The following is a 20423-nucleotide window of genomic DNA, read 5'->3' as shown; positions in this document are numbered from 1 at the left end:
ATAAGAATAATCACAACTAATGAATCCAGTGATTTGCCTTTTTACTTTAGAACTTCTGGTTTTAATCATCAGCTCTTCTCTGGGCCCAACCCTGGTTTCCTACAGCTCAAGCTCAGTGCCGTACCCCCTAGTCTTACCCTCCGGTGGATCCCTAAGTCCACTTTCGGTCATTGTGTGTTTTATCTCTTCAGGGTTTAGGACACTCTTTTTAGGGTCTGGGTTTCCTTGTGAAGACATCTTGCTTTCTTCTTGTCCCAAGTCCCAACAGACTCATGCTTCCCGCGGACCCAGGAAACAAGGCATATATACAGTGACTAAAATAAAATGAAAAACATTAAATGACTTTTCAGCCATACAAGGGTGAAATGCCAATTTCAGCTTTACTTATTAAATCTCTTTGGTCTGCTCAGTATTTCCTCTCTGAAATGTCTTTCGTGAAGAAAAGCCATTTCTGGCTTTCGTGAGCATCACATTCCAAGCCCTAGACCACAGAAAGAAGCTCCGGACTATTAACCAGGCGCAGATGTCACCAGCTCCTAATACATCCCAGGGGAGCAGAATCCGAAAGACCACAGCTCTGAAACTGAAATGACAATGCCCCCCGGGAGTGGGAGCGTGGCCACTGCAGACTCCTTTACGGCTTGGACGTCTGTCCCTGTTCAACAGCTGGCCTGTCAGACGCTCCCAATTACTAACGAGTAGGAATACACAGTGCCACCCAAACTACACGACCACCTGTGGTCCCTGGGATGACATCGCCATCGCCTCCCCACAACGCTTCCTCCTAGCGCTCTTCTGTAAAATAGAGGCAGACAAACCGTTCTTATAATGCCTTTCTATGTGATGTTAGAAAAATAGATCAATTATTAGGAGCTTTATACAAAAGAATCAAAATCAGAGGCAATTTGTAAGCAACATAAACTTGGATCATTTTAAAGTTAAATCTTATTGTCAAAAACAAATTGGTTGGGAGCTGGGAAGTTAGCTCAGCTGGTAGAGTACTTGCCTTGTAAGCACAAGGCCCTGAGTTTGATCCCCAGTACTGCAAAAAAAAAAAAAACACAACAAATTGGTTGGGCTGGTTGTGGCTCAGTGGTAAGAGTGCTTGCCTAGCGTGTGTGAGGCAGTGGGTTTGATTCTTAAAATAAAATAACATAAAAAATTTTTTTTTAATAAAATAATTTCAAACAAATTAGTCACTTAACCTTCGCTACCTGTAAAAATGAGATGAAGGATTACCAAGAGCATGAAATGAAAGAGCTTTGTACAGTGCTGCATTTTTTGATAGCCCTGAAAGGCTAATAGCCTTCTTGTTTTTCTCACAGTACTCTTGAAAAATTTAGTTTCACAAACTGAAACCTTTAGTTAAAAGTTTTATATTCCAAATGCCTAACACAGTGCCCAGTGTATAGTAAGAACGGTTTCATTTTTAAAACATAAGAAACTGTGAATGAATGTATGACTAGAGGTGTGGTATATAAACCAGGGGAGGAATTGGGGACAGGCCCTTCTTTCCACTGGTGTGAACACTTGTGAACGTTGTCTCAGGTCTGGAGGCTTCTTTATCACCCCATTCTTCTCTGAGCTCCTGGAATTGCTTTTCATTTAATTTTGCTATCCCCTATTACAAGCAAGAGTTTTTCTCCTGAGTTCACTGAAGAAAAAAAAAGTCCCCAGTTCTTTTTAGTTTCATTTAATTTTTTTTTTTTTTTTTTTTTTTGCCAGCCCAAATGAAGAATATGGAGAGTAAGAAGTTTTCTATGTACCATTGGGCAAAAATTTTAGAAAGATGTTATTCACAATAAGCATACAGTACCTAAAAACAGAAACTAAAAGGTACACGGTGAGAAATCTCACAATAGATGTGGGAGAACTTTGGAGAGACGTGAATTTCACAGCATGTAAATTGCATCCTATTAAAACTTTTTAAAAAGAACTTTAGAGAGCAAAGAATAAAATTTTATTGAAGGATGTTAAAAAAAAAAAAGTCTAAATAGAAAAATAAGTTGTGCACAGGCAGTAAGACTGAAAACCGTTGATGCCAATTTTCTCCAAATGAACCTATAAGTTCAACACAATGAGAAACACACTCTCAAGAAAGCTTTTTGATTAACAGAATGACTAACTGATCCTAAAGCTTGCAAAGGGCAAGTGGCAAAAGATCAAGAAGAATGGAGATAATCCTGAAGGAGGGGCCATCTTTACCAGATATCAAGACTTGGGACACATTCAACAGATACAATGAGGCCCTGGTGCAAGAACAGATCAAAAAACACGCAGAATAGTCAAGAAATCGGTGTATGTATACGTGTGAATCTGTAAAGGAAGTTGGCTAAGTGACACAATGCACAGATTAATGAATAAATAGCTGAGGCCTAACTGACTAGTCAAATGGGGAAAAAATTAGATTTCTACCTCCCACCTCACACAAAAATCAATTCCAGATTAAAGACCTAGATGTAAAACGCAAACCTGTGAAGCTCTCAGATGTCAAATAGCTTTACAATGACAAGGGTTTCTTAAGATATAAAATACACACATCATAAAGAAGAATTTACAAATGTGATCACATTATAAAAGTTTAATTGAAAATTCAAAGGTAAGTTGTTGACTAGAAAAACATCTGCAGCATATACAACTAATCAGGGGTTAACATCCAGAATATACAGAAACTCCCACGAGTCGGTAAAAGACGATGTTATGAGAAAGTGGACAAAAGAGATGGACAAGCAGCTCAGCAAAGAGGAAGCCTAGAAGTCGAATGAATATGTAGAAAGAAGTCAAGAAAATGCTGCCCGTGAGAATCGAACCTGCCCTTCCTCATCCATCCTACAAACCTCTGGTGCTGCCAAGAGACCAGAGGAAAGGAGGGCAGAGGCTGGAGACTGGGGAGATGCCTGGGAGGAGAGAGGGCGCTTGGTATGAGGAAGCACTAAGGTTAAGTTTTTGAGGAGGAGGAAGAGGAGGAAAGAAAATTAAGTTTAGCAACTATAGAGTCAGAGAAATGAGTCATCCCAGGATGGTAGTGTAGATATAAGGGCAACCATGATGAGAGCATAGCAGCGAGGATCCAGCAAGTTTATGTATTTCTAAATTTTTAACCACTCTTATTTTAGTAAACTATGTAACCTTAGGCTCTCAGGAGAAAACAGATACCTTGGCCCTCAAGCAATTTCTAATCCTGAGGAAACAAATTTAACATGTAAAGCATGCACAATTATAATAGCCAACATGTAGGGAGCGCCTCCTTTGTGCCAGGCAGCAAAGCACATTAAGCACTGACCCTTTAATCTTCACAATGACCTCATATAGCTGGGCGATAAATATTCCTACCACTGTTTGGATGGGGAAACAGATGCAGAAGGTTAAGAACCTTACCCAAGAACACACAACCATTAAGGGCAGAGTCAAAAATTTATGAACAAAAAGGTAGCCTGGCTGTAGCGCAAAAGGTTCTAACTAAGGAACTTCAAAAAGCTTATAGTAGTAAACCTACTACAAAGCACCCTGGTCCTGCAATATTTGATCTAAGTGTGAATGTGACTCTAGCACATGTGACCCGGTGAATATGCACATGTCCCTCAACTTTGCTCTGCTTCTTTGTTGTTGAAAAGCTCAGGTGACACAGTACATCATGAGGCAATGACATCTACCATAATTAAGATTATCCAGGGGCCTAAAAAATGTGACAAAGATCTTCCCTGGGTCATCATCCCTCCAGGCCTCTTCACCTTTACACATAAGACCATCTGACTTGTGACTACTGGCTCAACTTCAGACCTCATACCAATCTCGTCCTTCTCGGGAGATTTAAATTTTTGATAATTCAGAGCAAGCTCTAACAGGTCCTAATCCATTTTACCTTATTTCCTAGTTCTCATTTCTGCATTGTTGCCTGACCCTCTCCTAGTCCTTACTATGTGAAGTATGGTCAGATTGTGTTATCACACTTACAGCCCACGACAATATGTGGCAGGCATTATTACAATGCCTGATTCACAGATGGAGAAACTACACACACACGATTAAGGTGCCCAATGTCGTTTGATAGTGTCAAAATCGGAACACAAACCCAGATGGCTGCAAGGTCATTCTTTTTCCTCCATACAAAGCAGTTTTTAAGCTGTGTCTTCAAAATTCCAGAGTCAAGGGTTGCCAATGGAGATTGAGGAGATGAAGCAGGTTTGGCTCATCTCACTTTCGTGCACACCCATGACATGCAGATTGCCACATACCTTTGGATGCCACAGGCTTGTTTTTTACCTGTCTGCTTGCCCAGGCCTCCTCCTCTAAGATAGAGATTATCTTACTTCGATCACCCACATGGCCTCAGAAGCCACCGCTCTGGTGGGTGTATTTTTTCCCCAGTCTGCCCCAGCATGTTCCCACTCCCAAATCTGTCATTGAATAACAGGAAACAGTTGTAATGGTCATTTTCAAAATGATACCATGATGTCTAAGTAATATCATCAACTCTTCCACACAATGTAAATGTGGCTCATGTTTGAAAACATCAGACCCCAGAGCAGGTTATTAGAATTAATTTTAGCAACCTATTTATGTTTTAATGTCATTATTCCCATCAACCAAAGTATTCTAGAATGATCTGCAATATTTTAAGCCATGTGAAGTCATTCTAAATAGACCTCCTTTGCTCAATTTTATGAGCTCTTCCACATGAAGCTGGGCTAACCCTAATAGGTGTGAGATGATACAATCATGTTTGAAGGCAAAGTACCCTTGTTACTATTAAAATGAAGATTTTTTAAAATTCCTTTCTCTTGCTCATACTTATGATGACACTACACAACTGATCTGAGGATGGCTGGGGCGGTCCTGAAAAGAAAGATATGGCTGTTATGACCTAAAGTATCAACAGTGGCCTTCAGTCTGACTGTAAAGTACCATAAATACAGGCTGAATGTCCCTTATCCAAAATCCAGAAGTGGTTCAGATTTTCAGGCTTTTGGAATGTGTGCATAGACTTTATAGGTCAAGTATCTTTTTTTTTTTTTTGTACTGGGGATTGAGCCCCTGGTGCTTTACCCCAGAGCCACACCCCCACCCTTTTTTCTTTTTCATTTTGAGGAGTCTCACTAAGTTGTTTTAGGGCCTCGAACCTTTGCTTCTCCTACCTTAGCCTCTTCAGCTGCTGGGATTACAGGTGTGGTGTGCCACCAGGCCTGGTTTGATCAAGTATCCTTAATCCAAAAATTCAAACTGCTCCAGAATTCAAAGTTTTTGAGCACTGACAAGACACTCAAAAATCTATCGAATTTTCGAGTATTTCAGATTTTTTAATTAGGAACACCCAACCTCTATCACCACCTTTCAGTGTTAGGAGTCCTCACACAGTTCCATCCTTTTAAGCCAGCCAAGTAAATACCATGGATGTGCTGCTGCAGTGTTTCTCAAACTATGGTCCCTACAGCACCAGCATGACTCTCCTGAGGTGCTATTTATAATACGCAAATTCCCAGGCCCTGCAAGCAACTAAGTGAGTCAAAAAATTTGCATTTTTTGGAACAAGTTCTCTCAGGTATTGCTTAGGTGTTGATTTGAGAAATCAATGGTATAAATTTTTACTTTGACTTTACTATTTAAAGTTGGTTAAAACAAAAATAAAGATCTTTTCTCCATTTTGCTGTTATTTAAAATTCACATATGTAGAATGTTTCCTAGCATGTATCCCTGGAGCGTAATCATTCTCTAATAATTGGAAAAAATGCAGGTGCAACAATATTATCATAATACTATCCTCAAAAGCACTGTCTCAAAGTCAATTTTCACTACTCTAAAGTTCTACCTAAAAAATGAGAGTTCTGAATCACAGGTTAATGACAAACTAACTGGTCTTCACTCCATTTAGCAGTCCACAAAGTTTATTCGGCAATATAACTGGAGAGAATCAACATGATAGACATAAGGCAGAACACAGGGTTGGGTCTCTGGGATACATTCTTCACACAGACTAATAAATAGGTTTCACAACATGCAGCAAGGATGATTTGTTGTGTCAACAGCCATTCACCCCCCACTTCTTACTTCCTAAAAGAATCTTGATTTTATCAGCAGAGGCGATATGCCCCACCCAGGCAATGCCAACCCCACTTCCCTTCGCCAGGTTTCCCCAGGCTCCCTGTAAACCTTGCAGTAGGATTAAGAAGGAATTTGCTAGGAATCTGGGGGGTGAGATTTTACTCCCAAACAAGACAGTCTTGAAGAGAGAAAGCCTTTTGCTCCCAGCTTCCAGTCGCTGATGGGATTAAAATGTCTGGGGCAACAACAAACCATACTACGCTCATTAAGGAAACAACCATGAAGACAGAAATCAAACAGCAGGATCCTAGCAGGCAAGGCCAAGAGGAGTCTGGATCCTCAGTAATGATGTTGAGCTGCTACACAAGCACTGGATTACTAGCATCTTAATCTGAAAATTGTTCAGTGGCCTCTGAGATGGTTTCAACAGCTTTTTCCCCAAGTTTCCTAACTCCAACTCTGGTTCCATGATTTTCATGAATAAGAGAAGGCCAGAAGGAGGCCAGCAAGACTTTCTTAGTTCTAAGAAAGAAACTTCCATTAGACCATTCATAATTCATATAAAGTCAGGCTTGGTAATTCCTTTTGCCATAAACCTCACAATACAGGTACTTTTCCATTTCTAAGAGAGGACATTTTAGTTTCAATCACTACAAAGACAGGGTAGTCTTTGGTTATGCAGAGCCAAGTTAAAAATGTAAACAGGCAGCATTTTTACATATTTTTGTGTAAACTATGTATGTGTTGCCTAACAGAATGTAATTTCTCAGACAGTGACCAGTTACTAACATGAGATAGCACACTGAGGATGGGCCAAACAGAGCAAGAGGAGTAAGTAGTTACATATGCATCAATTCTATACATATATGCACACACACACTCTCATACATATCGCATTATCAGTGATAGATGTAGAAGAGGGGCAATTTAGAACAATATAGTTTCTTATTAAAGTTTATTGGAAGAATCTAGAATCCAGCTATAATGAGGATGCTTTCCCACAAAAGTTACTGTTAGAAATGCAATTATGGAGCACATAGGATGGGGTCTCCCCTCTAGGAATACCTTGTGTGTCAATAATTAGGCTATATAACTTTTTAGGAAGGGCAAGTTAGTTTCAAAACATTGTTTATATGGATTAGTCTGGTTCTAGATAGACCATCTGGTTAGAATACTAAAGTCAAGCTAAACAAAATATGCTTAAGCCACAGATGCAGACCCAATAATTTAAGCAGTTCCCCAAAGTAGATTCAGAAATGAGGCTGGGGATGTAGCTCAGTGGCATAGTGCTTGCCTAGCATGTGTGACTCCAGGTTTGATCCCCAGTACCACAAAAGAAAGAAAGAAAAAAAGAAATGAATTGTATTTCCATCTTCCTTGGGCTACTAGCACAAAACCCTCTACAGTCTCCATGATTTTTACTAGTACAGAAGTTATTTATTTTGGCCAAGTTTTTTGTTTAAAGTTTTATCTGTTCTGGTCAAGATTAACTGTAACGCAGGGTTAAAACCAGCTACTCTGGAGTCATGTATCCTTTTTCTAACCAGGGGAGGACCCAGAAGAAATGGATGGCAAGCTTTTTCAAAGGTCCACCTGGTGAGATTTTGGGGCGCCCACTCTAGTGGGAAAGACCAAGGAAGAACAAGGCTTCTATTAGCAGGATTATCAGGATAGCATTCTGGGCAATAATCAGCCCTGTTAATACGGTCTAGGAATACTTGGTAGCATTCATTCTCAACAAGTTCGGTTTGGTACAACCAATGGCCTAGTTCTAAACTAGGGAACCACTGCTGCCCACAGTCAGGGCAATGTGAGTTATCAGAGAACATCTGGACTTTGAAAGATAACACAAGGAGCAATGTAACAACAAGAGGCAAAATGACAGTGAGAGACACCCAAGTAACCAGTCCCGTTACAGGTTTGGTTCAGCAATGTGTCAGTTCAACCAGCATTACGTGCAGAGGGTTCAATGTGGCTTGCACCTCGGTGCAATTCTTCAAGACTTCGTTGTCTGTTTTTCACTCAGTCGCAGCTCTGTCTCTGAACTCAGACCAATGCAGTCTATGATGTTATCAGTCACTCACTAGCAGCACAGATCTCAGATCAGCTCCTTCGAATCCCAGCTTCACAAAAAAAGAGAGGGCTCTGGTGTCAGTTATTTTCTCTTGTGCTCTAACAGCTGGTGGTGGCGTCACACAGAGACACGTGGCTTGCTCTACTACCTGGTGCTGGCACTCTTGAGGTGGTAATACGCGTACCCACGTCTCAAGGCCTTCACACTTTACAGTGCTGTAGAGGAGGCAGGAAAACCTGGCAGAGTCCTCGTGAGCGTGGATCCAATGAAGTCTGTCTTGGGAAGACCTTAATCTGGACCCAGTCAGAGAAGTAGCTGATGCCGAGTTGGCTGGAGGGTCTGGGAATGCGTCACATACCTGTAAATGATAAAACTTCAGACGACTCATATGGGCTTTGCAGTTGCTCACAACATCATCAAAAACATGCATTCGAAGGGGCAGGGGTGTGGCTCAGTGGTAGAGCCCTTGCCTACCATGCATGAGGCCCCGGGTTCAATTCCCAGCACCACAAAAAGCAAAGAAAAAAGAAAAAGAAAAGAAACATGCACTTGGAACTTATCTGGATCAGTCACAGTAGATGAAAATCGTCTCACGAGTTTTCCCAAAACAATGTAATATGGGTTCAATCCAATCTATCTGCTGGGAGTTATTCTTATGCTCACATGGGCTCTACGAAAGGTTCTGGATTATTTAGGATTTATATTAAGACAATGTTTTTAGGACTACATTTCTTTTTTTATACTCCTTTTGCACCTTGGGAAGAATAAGGTCTGTGTAAGTATGCTTAACCTGGTTAAACTTTGAGATCTCTAGTACATCTCTTCTGTGAAAGGGGTGCCATATATGGTATTACCTAAACATTAACGATGCGTGGGATGACACTAATGATGTAGGCTTTCCATCACAGGCTTCAATCTGAACAGGAGAAAGCTTACAAACTTATTAGATAATATTCTTAATAGCTAACCAGAGGAAGTTTGAAGGTTGAAAAAGAAACCTGCGGGGCAGGTCTCGGTGCCTACGCCTGTCTTCACAGGCCAATGGACACTGTGTCCGTAAGACAAGTGTGCGAAGGCACAGCCCTGAGCAAGAGACCTGCGTTACCTTGGAAAATGCGTCGTCAGCCAGGTGGAATGTGCAGATGCTATCATCAGCTCTGTGCTCCCTCCCTCGTGTCACTGAATGTGCCCCATAAACAAGGTGGGGAGTGGTGCCTGAAACAGCACGGCCACCTTGGGAGTATCGCAGATCACCAAAATCACCCTCTACGCTGCCCCTCTGCAGTGTTCTTTTTGTAAATTCCAAGGGACAACAGGGCCTCGGCAAGGGTGGAGGTGGTAACATTATATAAAGAACTAGCCTGAGAAGCAGGACTGACAGCCTGGGCGGGGGCAGCCTTCTCCTCACAGACCCACAGGAGAGCCACGACTCCCAAGTCTAAACCTGCAAGGTGGAAAGGCAACAAGGGCGGCCGTTCGACGGGCACCAGGAGGTGGGAAAGAGCACAGATTTACTGACGTGTTTTGAAGTGAGATGACCAAGAGTGGGTGAGGCCACCAAGTCGGGCACTCAGGCTGGGTAGCGTAGCAACAGCACAGGGAACAGATTCCCCAGGCTCTGCTGACAAGAACAATCAGAATAAAACTTCAAGTGCTGGACTCAAATCTAGGGTGTACAGTCACGGCACAGACAGCTGGGAACTAAGATCCCCATGATCGTGGAACTCATTAAACTTGAGTGATAAAAGTGAAGTTATATGACTTAGTCAGATGTAGAATCTGGATTTTTTTTAGAGCGAAATCAGGGAAATGCAATTAAAACCACAGCAAGAAACTACTTCACACCTACCAGACTGGCTAAATTGACAAGTCTGACAATCCGGGGCCACATATTACGGTAGCAAAAGCATCCTCCCCCAGGAATCCACATATCCACCTGCAGGGGTCAAGAGGAAGTCCTGGAGCTGGGACTTGACATCCAACTGCAAGTCAAGGAGCACCAGAACTCCAAGTTCCCGAATCAGGAGAACCCCAGTGCTGCGTGTTTCAGACAAGCCCCACTTGCCCTGTCCTTCACACCTCAACAGGCACGAGTCAAGAGGGGACAGAGATCTCCAAGCGCTCAGAGCCCCACCTTACCAGCCCCCTCGCTCACTCCTCAGTCTTACTACCACCAGGTTAAGTAAAGAGAAGGCCCAAATGCTTCTGGCACCATTTCCAAACCCGGCACCTCACCAGCACTCACAGGGTCACTACCATTATTTGCCTGAAAGCGTCAGGAGCAATCTCACTCCTGCATCTCTGTTCATGTCAACTATCTCACGACGCCCCAGCCTTCCTGGTTATCCTTCAACAACCTAAGACTCTCAGCGTCCATATGGTTCTGAGAGCAGAGAGTCAGCATCCATTGTCCTTGCCTGATTTGTCCCCATAAAATATGTAACATCTTGCTGTATTACACGTTTTAGCTTTCTTTTGGTCACTATAATATAAACTGTCTGAGAGCAGGGCTTTTAGTTCTTTAAGTCACGGCTTTAGGTGTTCAATAAATATTTCTTAAAAAAATAAATAAGAAAAAAGAGCGACTTAAATCCTTATACTCTAGGCATGTAAATAAGAACAACCACTTCTGGATGAACTTGACATCATCTAGTAACGCCAAAGATAAACACTACTTCAAACTCGGCAATTCCACTCTTAGGCATATATCTTAGAGAAACCTGTGAATACACATTTTAAATCATAAATAAAAACACAGGTTAGCACTGTGTAACAGCAAAATAACAGCCAAAATGTCCATGAACAGTAAAATAGGTAAATAAATTGAGGTATTGCCACACAATGGAATACTGTGCATAGACACACATGAAACTCAAGAACACTAAACTTAAAAAGTAGCAAAACAAAAATAATATATACACACATTCTTAAACTTTCTATTTACATGAAGATTCAAAAACATAAAATTGATATACTATTTAAGGATAAACATGCAGCAAAGCTAAGAAAGATAAGCACCAAACCCAGGGTAAGTATTATCTTTGATCAGAGAGAAAAGAAGAGGATCTGGGAAGACATTCCAAGAATTTTAAAGATAACTAGATGGAAGAAAAAGAATGTTCAATGCATCATAAGTCCTAGTAACTTACAGCATTTCTATTTAATATTTCATAATTAAAGAAGAGCAACAATAGTTACTCTTTCAGAGAAGAATATGGATCTTTGCTTTTCTTCTAAAATAGTAATTACCATTTTTTTTTCCCACAGAAATAAGGTAAAAGAGGCCTGCATAATGCTGGTATGAAAAAAAATGTTGATCTTGGCGTTCCCCATAAAGGAATGCATCTGTGTGTAGGGACGTCTCTGCACCTATTAGAAAAACAAGTCCTACCTCCAGGCAAGCCTCCGCCTCCAGTGCCTCATCTGGCCAGGTATTCAAGCACTCACAGGAACTTTCTCTTCTGAACACTTTGTGTGTATTAACAATTTAATCATCACAATAATCCAGAGGGATTATTATCCCCATTTTATAGTTGGAAACAGTTAAGTGACTCGCCTGACGTCACATGGGTAGCTGCAGAGAAACCAGATTTGACTTTGGCAGCCTGGGTTCACAGTCTGTACTCTTAACCACAATGAGACACCACCTTTCTAAAACATGGCAGTTAAAACTTTAGAAAGTCCTTTCACAAGCTGTTCACAAATTGTCAGGACACTGTTCAGTGGTAGTGTATGTTAGGGTGGAGATGGGAGAAATCACCCCAATTTTCCACTACACACAAAAAAGATACAGAATAGGTTTCAAGGACTTCTGAATTCTCTGAAATTGCATATAAAAAATTTTATGTGCATATGTGCATTTTCTCCAGAAAGATGGTACATACTTTTGGACTACCAAAGGAATCTAAAATGGCTCTTAATTATTTCACTACTAAGGGCAACTTTTGTTCCCATCTCATTTTGGAAAAACGTCCAAACAATCTGCACACTCATAGCCTTTTAGATCTACTAATCAGAATTTCTAATACAAAAAAAACCATGTTTAGAAATATTCAATATTTTAAACTAGAAATAATATTCAACATGTCAATAATAGCTGGAAATATATAGATACCCTGAATTTGCTTCCTTCCTCAACTCCATTAGCGCAAGTCGAAAGCAGTTGATTTAAGGTAAATGTATTACTATCATTGGGTTACTAGAAATGCTGAAAGTATTAAACAACCATTACCCTACTAATAATTAAATATTCTTAAAAAATTTTTTTTTCTAAATAGTTATAGGTGAACACATTACCTTCATTTATTTTTATGTGGTGCTAAGGCTCAAACCCAGTGCCTCACACATGGTAGGCAAGCACTCTACGCCTAAGCCACAACTTCAACCCCAAACACAATTCTTTAAGGGGAAACCACCATATGCCAGACCCAGTGCCAACTATTGTGACTAAAGAAAAAAACATTCTTTCAGGACTTCTAGAGGTCCAGGGAATCCAGAGTGGAACCAGTGCTGCAGGTGAAGGCTAAGGACTTCAGAGAGATATAACAATGACCACCTATACTCTATAAAAATAAATGCTCCTGAAGACTTCAATTTGTTTTGTGAAGAACTACTTTTTGAGCAATTATTTTTAGTTTGTCAAAGTCCTGCGATCACTGAGAGAAGATTGTGGGACAATCGTCAGTGCTACTTAGCACAAACTGTTCAGATAAGCCGACCAAAAAATATGACCCTAGGTTAGAGGGCAGCTGCACAATGTTCTCTTCTCACTCCAGGAACTGATGAACAGAACGGGGTGTGTGTGTGTGTGTGTGTGTGTGTGTGTGTGTGTGTGTGTGTGTGTGTGTGTACACGCACGCTGCCTACACACTGGGGCCTGGGGATGAGTGTGTGAAGAGAATGATCATAAAGGAGAACAAGTAGTTCACTGGCACATTCTACCTCCTCTGCTCTACCAGATCAAAAGTCCATGGTTCAAATTCTATCTAACTAAACAGTTTCCACTTAAATAACAGTCAAAACAGCTTTCAACAGTCAGACCTGGTACCAAGCTTAGATATTTTAATGCCTACAATAGCTGTTTGTGTTTATAATGACATTTCTAGGTCTTGTCCACCTCTCTACACCAAATCCACTGTCATAATATCCCAGTACTATTGTTTCCACAATTTTTCCACTCATTTTCCAGTATTTTCACTAACTGGTAACTTGTTCCAGATTTTAAAAAGAGGGCTTAAAAAGGGAGTTTAAAACAGGAACAAAAAGCACTCCCACCGCTTCCTATGGAACTGTTTCTCACAAAGACTGAATGCCTGCAGCAGATCAAACACTACACATACTTTCTGAGTACAGTCTTCTTCTCCTGCTTCTGTTTCTTCCTCCCTGCCCCAACCCTGACTCCTATCTCTGGTTTAGGCTGACCTTGGAAAAAGAAACAGCAACGCACAAAGGGTTCAAGAGTTTGCTAAGGTTTCCAACAGTGAAAGCCACCACTGATCCCTAATTTTATTAGCTCACCTTCCCTAATCACCTTTTGTATCTACTTCAAGTGAATATATTTTTATTATACTTTTTAGTTTGAACTAATTTTAGACTTACAGGGAAATTGCAAAACCAAAAGTTTAAAAAAGTTGCAGAATTCTCTTATAACCTTCTTTTAGCAACTCTATAATTAAAGTACAGCTATCAAAATCAAGAAATCAATATTGGTGCAAGTCAATTGCTAAAATATAGTCCCTGTTTCAATTTCATCAGTTTTCCCATTAATGTCCCTTTTCTGCACTAGTTGCTATTTCTCCTTAGTATCCAATATTTGAGAGTTCCTCAGTCTTTACTTCTCTCTTGTGACCTTTCCTCATCTTTGTGACCTTGACACTTTGGAAGAATATAATCAGTTTGGAGAATGCCCTTCTATTTAGGTTTGTATAACATTTTGTCACAATGAGAAAGACGAGGTGATGCATTTTTGGCAAGAACAACAAACAACACAGATGCAATGCTGCGTCTTTCTCACGGCACCCCACCTCCAGATTCATGTTGCCCGAATGTTTTAGGAGCTGGAAACCTTGACTACTTGGTCTACATGGTATCTCTCCACTGTCGTTACTATTTTTCCTTTTTTAATTATAACTATCTTTGGCAAGAGATAGAGACTATGTAAACAGCCTGATTCTCCACAAACTCTCACCCACTAGCCTATAGGTAGATTTTATCTGCAACATTTAGTATGGTGCTGTTTGCCTATTGATGATTTTCTATTTCCTTCTTTCCTTCTGCTTATTAATTGCATTTTTCTGTAAGAGTTATCCCTTCTCCCATTCTTATGTGTCCATTCAGCTGGTATTTAGTATGGACTCATGGAGACTTAGATTTGAGGGTTAAAATTCAACACTATTGCCAGGCAGCTGTACACACCTGTTAATTCCAGCAACTTGGGAGGCTGAGGCAGGAGGATCACAAGTTTGAGGCCAGCCTGGGCAACTTAGCAAAACCCTGTTTCAAAATAAAATAAAAAGGACTGGGGATGTAGCTCAGTGGTAGAAAAACCCTGGTTTAATCCCCAGTACCACAAAACAAACAAACAAAAAAGTCACCTCAACATAATCAGTATTCATTTTGTTATTCATTGTTCTAACTTGGCCGAGTTGCCAGGTACAGGGGTGCACAACTGTAATACCAGCGTCTCAGGAGACTGAGGCAGGAGGATAGCAAGTTCAAGGTAGCCTCAGCAACTTAGTAGAGGCCCTAAGCAACTTAGTAGGAGCCCTAAGCAACTTAGTAAGACCCTGTCTTAAAGAAAAAAAAAATTTTTAAAAATAAAAAGGACTAGGGTTGTGGCTCAGCGGTAAAGTGCCCCTGGGTTCAATCCCTAGTACCAAAAAAGAAGACTCTCTAAGTTGACCTCTACCTTTTCAACAAGCCCCCAAACTTTTGAGAACTTCCTTAATTTTAAGCATCATGACATGCTTCAGGTTCTTTTGTGTATTCTCTGTCCTGGCTCTGGAATCGCCACTTCTCCAAAGAGTCTGATTCCTTCAAAAACCAAGATCTAGGGCTCACTGCTATTGGGGTGTCATCGTCAAGCCAACAACTGGGACAATAACCACTCCCCCCCTTTTTTTTTTTCTTCTTTTTGAGACGAGGTCTCACCACATTGCCTAGGCTGGCCTCTAACTCTCAATACTCCTGCTTCGGCGTAAGTAGATAGGAATACAGGCACACCACTACACGTGGCCTGCCACTAATGCTACTGTTTCCTTACTACACTAAGCTTATTAGCTGGGAATAATTAATATCTCCTAGGAGTCTGTCAGAACTACAAATTCTTGGGCCCCACCCCAGACCCTCTAGACCAGAATCTCTGAAGGTCTCACAAAGGAATTAGTGTTTTAACAGGTTTGCCAGATGGTTCTGGTGCTCACTAAAGGTTCAAGGAGCACCTCTTTAAAGAAAAAGTTGGGTTTCTTTATTATAAACCCTGTTTACCTCTAATTTTTTAAAAAAGGAAAGTATAGTCCTAATAACTTCCGAGGGCCCTCATCTGTTTATCATTTTCCCTGTTCTTTATCATCTTCCTGTAAAATGCTGTTCAAATCTGGTTTTCTAGGTAGTTATCAAGTACAGATGCTGTTACTTTCATACAAAGAAGCTGCAAGTCATCCTCCAGGATCAACTCCTGATTATTACACATATGATCTAATAGCCATGTAATGAATCCACAAATATAGAACCCAACAGCATTTGCCACCAAAGCCCGACTGCCTGGGCTCTAATGACTGCTCCTGCTTCTGACCTGACTCCTCTCTCTTTGCCTTTGGTTTTCTTAACCACAAAATGGAATAACACTAGCTAGAAGACAGAGGCAGGGTAAAGGTAAATGAGGTAAATGAGGTGATGTGTAACACCACTGTGGGGCATAAAAGAGTTCTCGAAAACTTCTATTATTATTTTTTAACATATTGGGGAATGGGGAAAGTGGAAACTACACTCAAGGAAAGTTCTGCTACTTTTTCACCAGTACAGCAGAAGAAAGGCAAACCCAGACAGCTCTATTCATACAGTTACAATAAAACTTTCAAAGTGTCCTGAGGCAGGAAGAGCACAAGTTTGAGGCCAGCCTGGGCAGCTTATCAAGACCTTGCCTCAAAATAAAAAAGGCTCAGTGGCTCTGGGTTCAATCTGCAGTTGTGAAAGCAACAACAAAACAAAAAGAAATTCTGAAGTGAACAAACCAATGTTTTGCAGATTTATAGTCATGGACTAAAGAAAAAGAGGTAAGAGGTAAAACAATTTGCTTTGTTTAGGTAGTGGAAATATAGGTGAATTTTCTTCCTTTCTAGTTTGATTACCAAAATCATTTAATAAAACAACTTTAATACCAGTATGCACAAAGTAGCCCAATAAATAATAGCAGTTTCCACTTCTCTTGAATCCTCAAACTATTCCATTTAATACTCCATATGATGTTATGAATTTCCACTTTACTAATAAGGAAATAGGCTCAAAGCTACAAGGTTATCTGTGAGAGTCACACTGTCAAAGAAAAGGATTCAGACCCAGCTATGACTCCAAAGTCTATGTGCATAACCAATGTTGGGGGCACCATTCCTCATTCCCAAATGCTTGATTTTTTCTGCATGAAATTTAAGATAAAAGTATAATCACCACACTGAATCATCTCTTGTGAGCACTGCTTAATAAAGGGGTTCATAAGATATAACCAGCTGGGGGAAAAAAAAAAAAAAAACAGCCAATTCTTTATTCTTTACATTTTTTTGGAGGTTGTAGAACCTCCACGTTTATATGCTTTCACAGTTGGTTTGGTGCATAACCGCAAATAGATAAAGCAGACAAGGATTCTGAGCGAACTTTCCCTTAGGAAATTCAAGTGGCACTTAAGAAATGTGGACTTCTATGGAATACAATTTAAAATGACTTCTTAGGCAAAAATAAATTATATACATAATATAAAACACATTACTAAACTATCCAATAATCCTCAAAGAGTACCTAAATTCTTTTCTTTTTTTTTTTATTATAGACTCTCCTGGACAAGCAAGAGCCTCTTAAGTAATGTTTATTATATTGATTGCAGAGTCCACAACTTGATGACCAGTTTTGCTACAGGGTTATCATGCTACCTTGGATGACTCATTTAAGCTCTCTTTTATCTGGTTTCCTTCCTAATAGAGAGATAAAAGTTTTCATAGCAAATTTTCATTTTTCAAACTATTCTAATCCAAAGGCATCCAAGAATAATTTTTTCTCTATCATGAAGTTCCCTTTTCCATTAAATGAGTTTCACTGGCTGTTTACAAACTAATCGTGTTTAAAAAATAAAACAGATAAATTTTGGTAGCTATCAAGGCCTTAATTCTTAAATAAAGACAAGGAAACAATCTCTCATATAGATCCAAAAAAATATTTTAAAACCTAAAGAGAGGTAAAACCAGCTGGGCCCATGGGGGCACAGGTCTGTAATCCCATTCGTCTATAATCCCAGCGACCGAAAGTTGAGCAGGAGGATAAGAAGTGTGAGGCCTGCCTAGGCAATTCAGCAAGGTCCTGGGCAACTTAGTGAGACACTGCCCCAAAATTAAATATAAAAAGAGCTGGGAATGTAACTCAGTAGTAAGGCCCCTCTGGATTCAATCCCCAGTACAAAAAAAAAAAAAAAAAAAAAAATTATATATATATGATTAATCAAATAAGATCGCTCATCTCTGTGTAACAGTATAAAGTCTAACAATTAAGCACTACTGATAAGTAGACTTTGTTCAAAGAAGAAGGGCATAAACTTTTTCATAGGGTATTAGTATATAAATACACAGGCAAAATGGTGACTATGGGTCTTACTAAAAACTTCAAACTTTTTTAGCACCATTAAGGACCAAAAAAATAAAAAATGCTATCTTTGAAGGACTAACTGAAGCGTGCCGGGGTCCCGCCAGGCGTGGAGGCACAGGGAGGGATCTCCACTACACCGGCAGTCGAATTTCTCGTTTAGGATTCGAAAGCTAAGGGAATTCAGCTCCCGGTCCTACAACCCAAACCCACAACCTACTGCGGGCGCGGCCCGACGGCCGAGCCGGATTCCGCTGGCCCCGGGGTGGCGGGTCCGCGCCGCGGTGGGGGCGGGGAGGCCCGACTGCAAGACCTCTGCGGGGAGAAATCCCCGTCGGGGCCCGGCCTGGGCGGCCCTGCGCTCGTCCCGGGTACTCACAAGTTCCAGCGGGGAGCTGAGTGGGGCGCTGTCAGCCGCAGGGGAGCCCTTCAAGTGCTCCTCCTGCTCCACGACGCCACGAAGCACCCTGCGGCCGCCGCGGCTGAAAGTCTTCTGTCCCCGCCCACGTGACCGCCACCTCCGCCGGGAGGCGCGCGGAATGCTGGGACGGGTAGTCCCGGGGCCCCGCCTCCCGCGGGCTCCGCCCTCTGCTCCAGGCCCCTGACCTGGGGCGGGGCGGACCGCGAGACCCCTGTGAGTGTGAGTGGCCAGTGCCACTTGCCCGGCTTCTCCTGCTGATCTGGGGGCAATGCAGACACCTATGCTACATGTCTGACTACTCTGACCCTTCAAATGACCTGAAATTGACAGATTAGCAAAACCCACGGGGCCCATCACATGAGCAGCAGTGTCTAATGAAAATGGCAAACACCAGCCCAACAAGACTTGGAACCCAGCCTTTGCCATGACTAAGAGTGTGTCCTCATGAGTTGCATAAGATTAACCTCAGTTCCCCAGTGTGTCAAATGGGGACAAGCCTACCTACCTATGTGAGGTTGCTGTAAATGAAATAATGTAAGCAGCATGTCTGATAAATGACAGTAGTAAACCATGAATCAAAAATAGCTATTATTTTGATCTATTAATTGTATACCTGTGAAAACTGAGAGATGGCAATTTACCCAAAAACATGTTGCTGGTTAGGGGAAAAGTCAAACAAGTCTAAAATTCCTGTTCCTGACCTTTACTCAAAACAACCTTTCTTCATTTTTTTTTCCTGTGAGAGTTTCGAGATCAACACTTTTATTCACTTTCATTTTTGCCTGTGGTTGCTTTGGCAGCACATACACTAACATTGATTTTTGTCTGATTCCTATCATTGAAAATAAAGACCAAGAGCTAGAGTTGGTGGTACACTGCTGTCACCCCAGTGACTCCAGAGGCTGTGGCAGAAACATTGAAGGGCCTCGGCAACTTAGTGAGACACTGTCACAAAATAAAAATTTTCAAAAAGAAAGGGCTAGGGATGCTCAGAGGTAGACTGCTTCTGGGTTCAATTCCCAGCACTGCAAAGAATATTTTTTTTTTTTTCTATTACTTGTGAGAATGGGGAATAAATGGAGCCAGGTACTATGTCTTTATTTCCCCTTAATATTTTAAGATTGCCGGGCTGAGGAGATAGCTCAGCTGGTAGAGTGCTTGCCCATAAGCACAAGGCCCTGAGTTCGATCCCCAGTATCAAAAAAAAAAAAAAAAAAAAAGATAGATTGCCCCTTCTACTAAGCCATAAACCCAGTTATTTCCCTATCCAAGCAGAAATGTATTATGTATCCATGCTTTCTTTTTATTTTCTGCTTACGTTTAACCAAAAACTCCTGTTACAAAATTATTTTAAATTAAGTTTAAAATAAAATGTTTCATTTAAAATAGCTGCTTCATTTAGAAATCCAATGTCAAGAGCACAGGATCTCTAGCTCTGGTTATAACAGCTACGTATGTGAATCAATGTCAACCATTTATCTGAATGATAATTTATGTCTTCCCTAATATATGACAAATTCCCTCATAGTTGTCTTCATCTTTGTTAACCAGGATATAAATAATGTATTTTTAAAAAATTTTTGTAGTTGTAAATGGACAGCATGCCTTTATTATGTTTTTTATGTAGTGCTAAGGATCAAACCCAGTACCTCAAACATGCTAGGCAAGTGCTCTGTCACAGCTACAGCCCCAGCCCAATAGTGCATGTTATAATCATTTCCTTGTTATAATCATTTTTCTTCTGAGAATATGAATTCCTCCATATTTCTAAAATTCCCAGTTACTTATTTAATATCTAGAGCGCAAGTGTTCCCGTAATTGGTGGGCCATCAAATCCCTTACAACATTGGCTCTGAGTCTACTGTCTCCAATGTTATTTAATTTGGAGCACCCTTGTGTAGTTTGGAAAACATCTACAGCAGAATATCTGGTTTGACAAGAGTCTGTCTTTAACTGGGTAATGAAAGTTTGATATCTGTAAGGTTGCTGGGCGTGGGAGGCAATTTTTTAGAACTAGGATTATGTGTTCTTATAACCTAGACAAAA

General features: G+C 40.8%; 2 protein-coding genes across 3 annotated transcripts in view; both read right to left on the bottom strand.

Annotated features, from left to right (window-relative positions):
- The window catches only part of LOC306641070 (torsin-1A-interacting protein 2-like), a 30302-nt gene that overhangs the window by 7444 nt on the left and 2435 nt on the right, over nucleotides 1–20423 (bottom strand). Inside the window, exon 2 of the mRNA XM_079105944.1 lies at nucleotides 138–314. Coding sequence (XP_078962070.1) covers nucleotides 138–237 — 100 coding nt within the window. The 5' untranslated portion in view covers nucleotides 238–314. The remainder of the gene's footprint in view (nucleotides 1–137; nucleotides 315–20423) is intronic.
- Nucleotides 2304–18836, bottom strand: LOC306641079 (torsin-1A-interacting protein 2). Of its 2 annotated transcripts, none has more exons than XM_079105953.1 (2): nucleotides 18336–18491; nucleotides 2304–8471 (listed from the first exon to the last, which is right to left on the bottom strand). In XM_079105953.1, the coding sequence occupies exon 2, from the start codon at nucleotides 7866–7868 to the stop codon at nucleotides 7473–7475; it is 396 nt and encodes a 131-aa protein (XP_078962079.1). In that variant the 5' UTR covers nucleotides 7869–8471; nucleotides 18336–18491; the 3' UTR covers nucleotides 2304–7472. The 2 variants fall into 2 exon arrangements, with proteins under 2 accessions (XP_078962079.1, XP_078962078.1); XM_079105952.1 differs by having other exon boundaries at nucleotides 7867–8471; nucleotides 18336–18836.

This window comes from Sciurus vulgaris (genome assembly GCF_902686455.1).
Source record: "Sciurus vulgaris genome assembly, chromosome: 12".
In the NCBI taxonomy this organism is placed as follows: domain Eukaryota; kingdom Metazoa; phylum Chordata; class Mammalia; order Rodentia; family Sciuridae; genus Sciurus; species Sciurus vulgaris.
This window is presented reverse-complemented; position numbering and strand designations above follow the sequence as displayed.

Coding starts and splice junctions, on each gene's coding strand:
- LOC306641079 (XM_079105952.1), bottom strand. CDS start 18,803: ATGGCAAAGGCTGGGTTCCAAGTCTTGTTGGGCTGGTGTTTGCCATTT. Junction 8,472..18,335: donor TCAGCTCCCCGCTGGAACTT/GTGAGTACCCGG, acceptor TATCATTTACAG/GTATGTGACGCATTCCCAGA.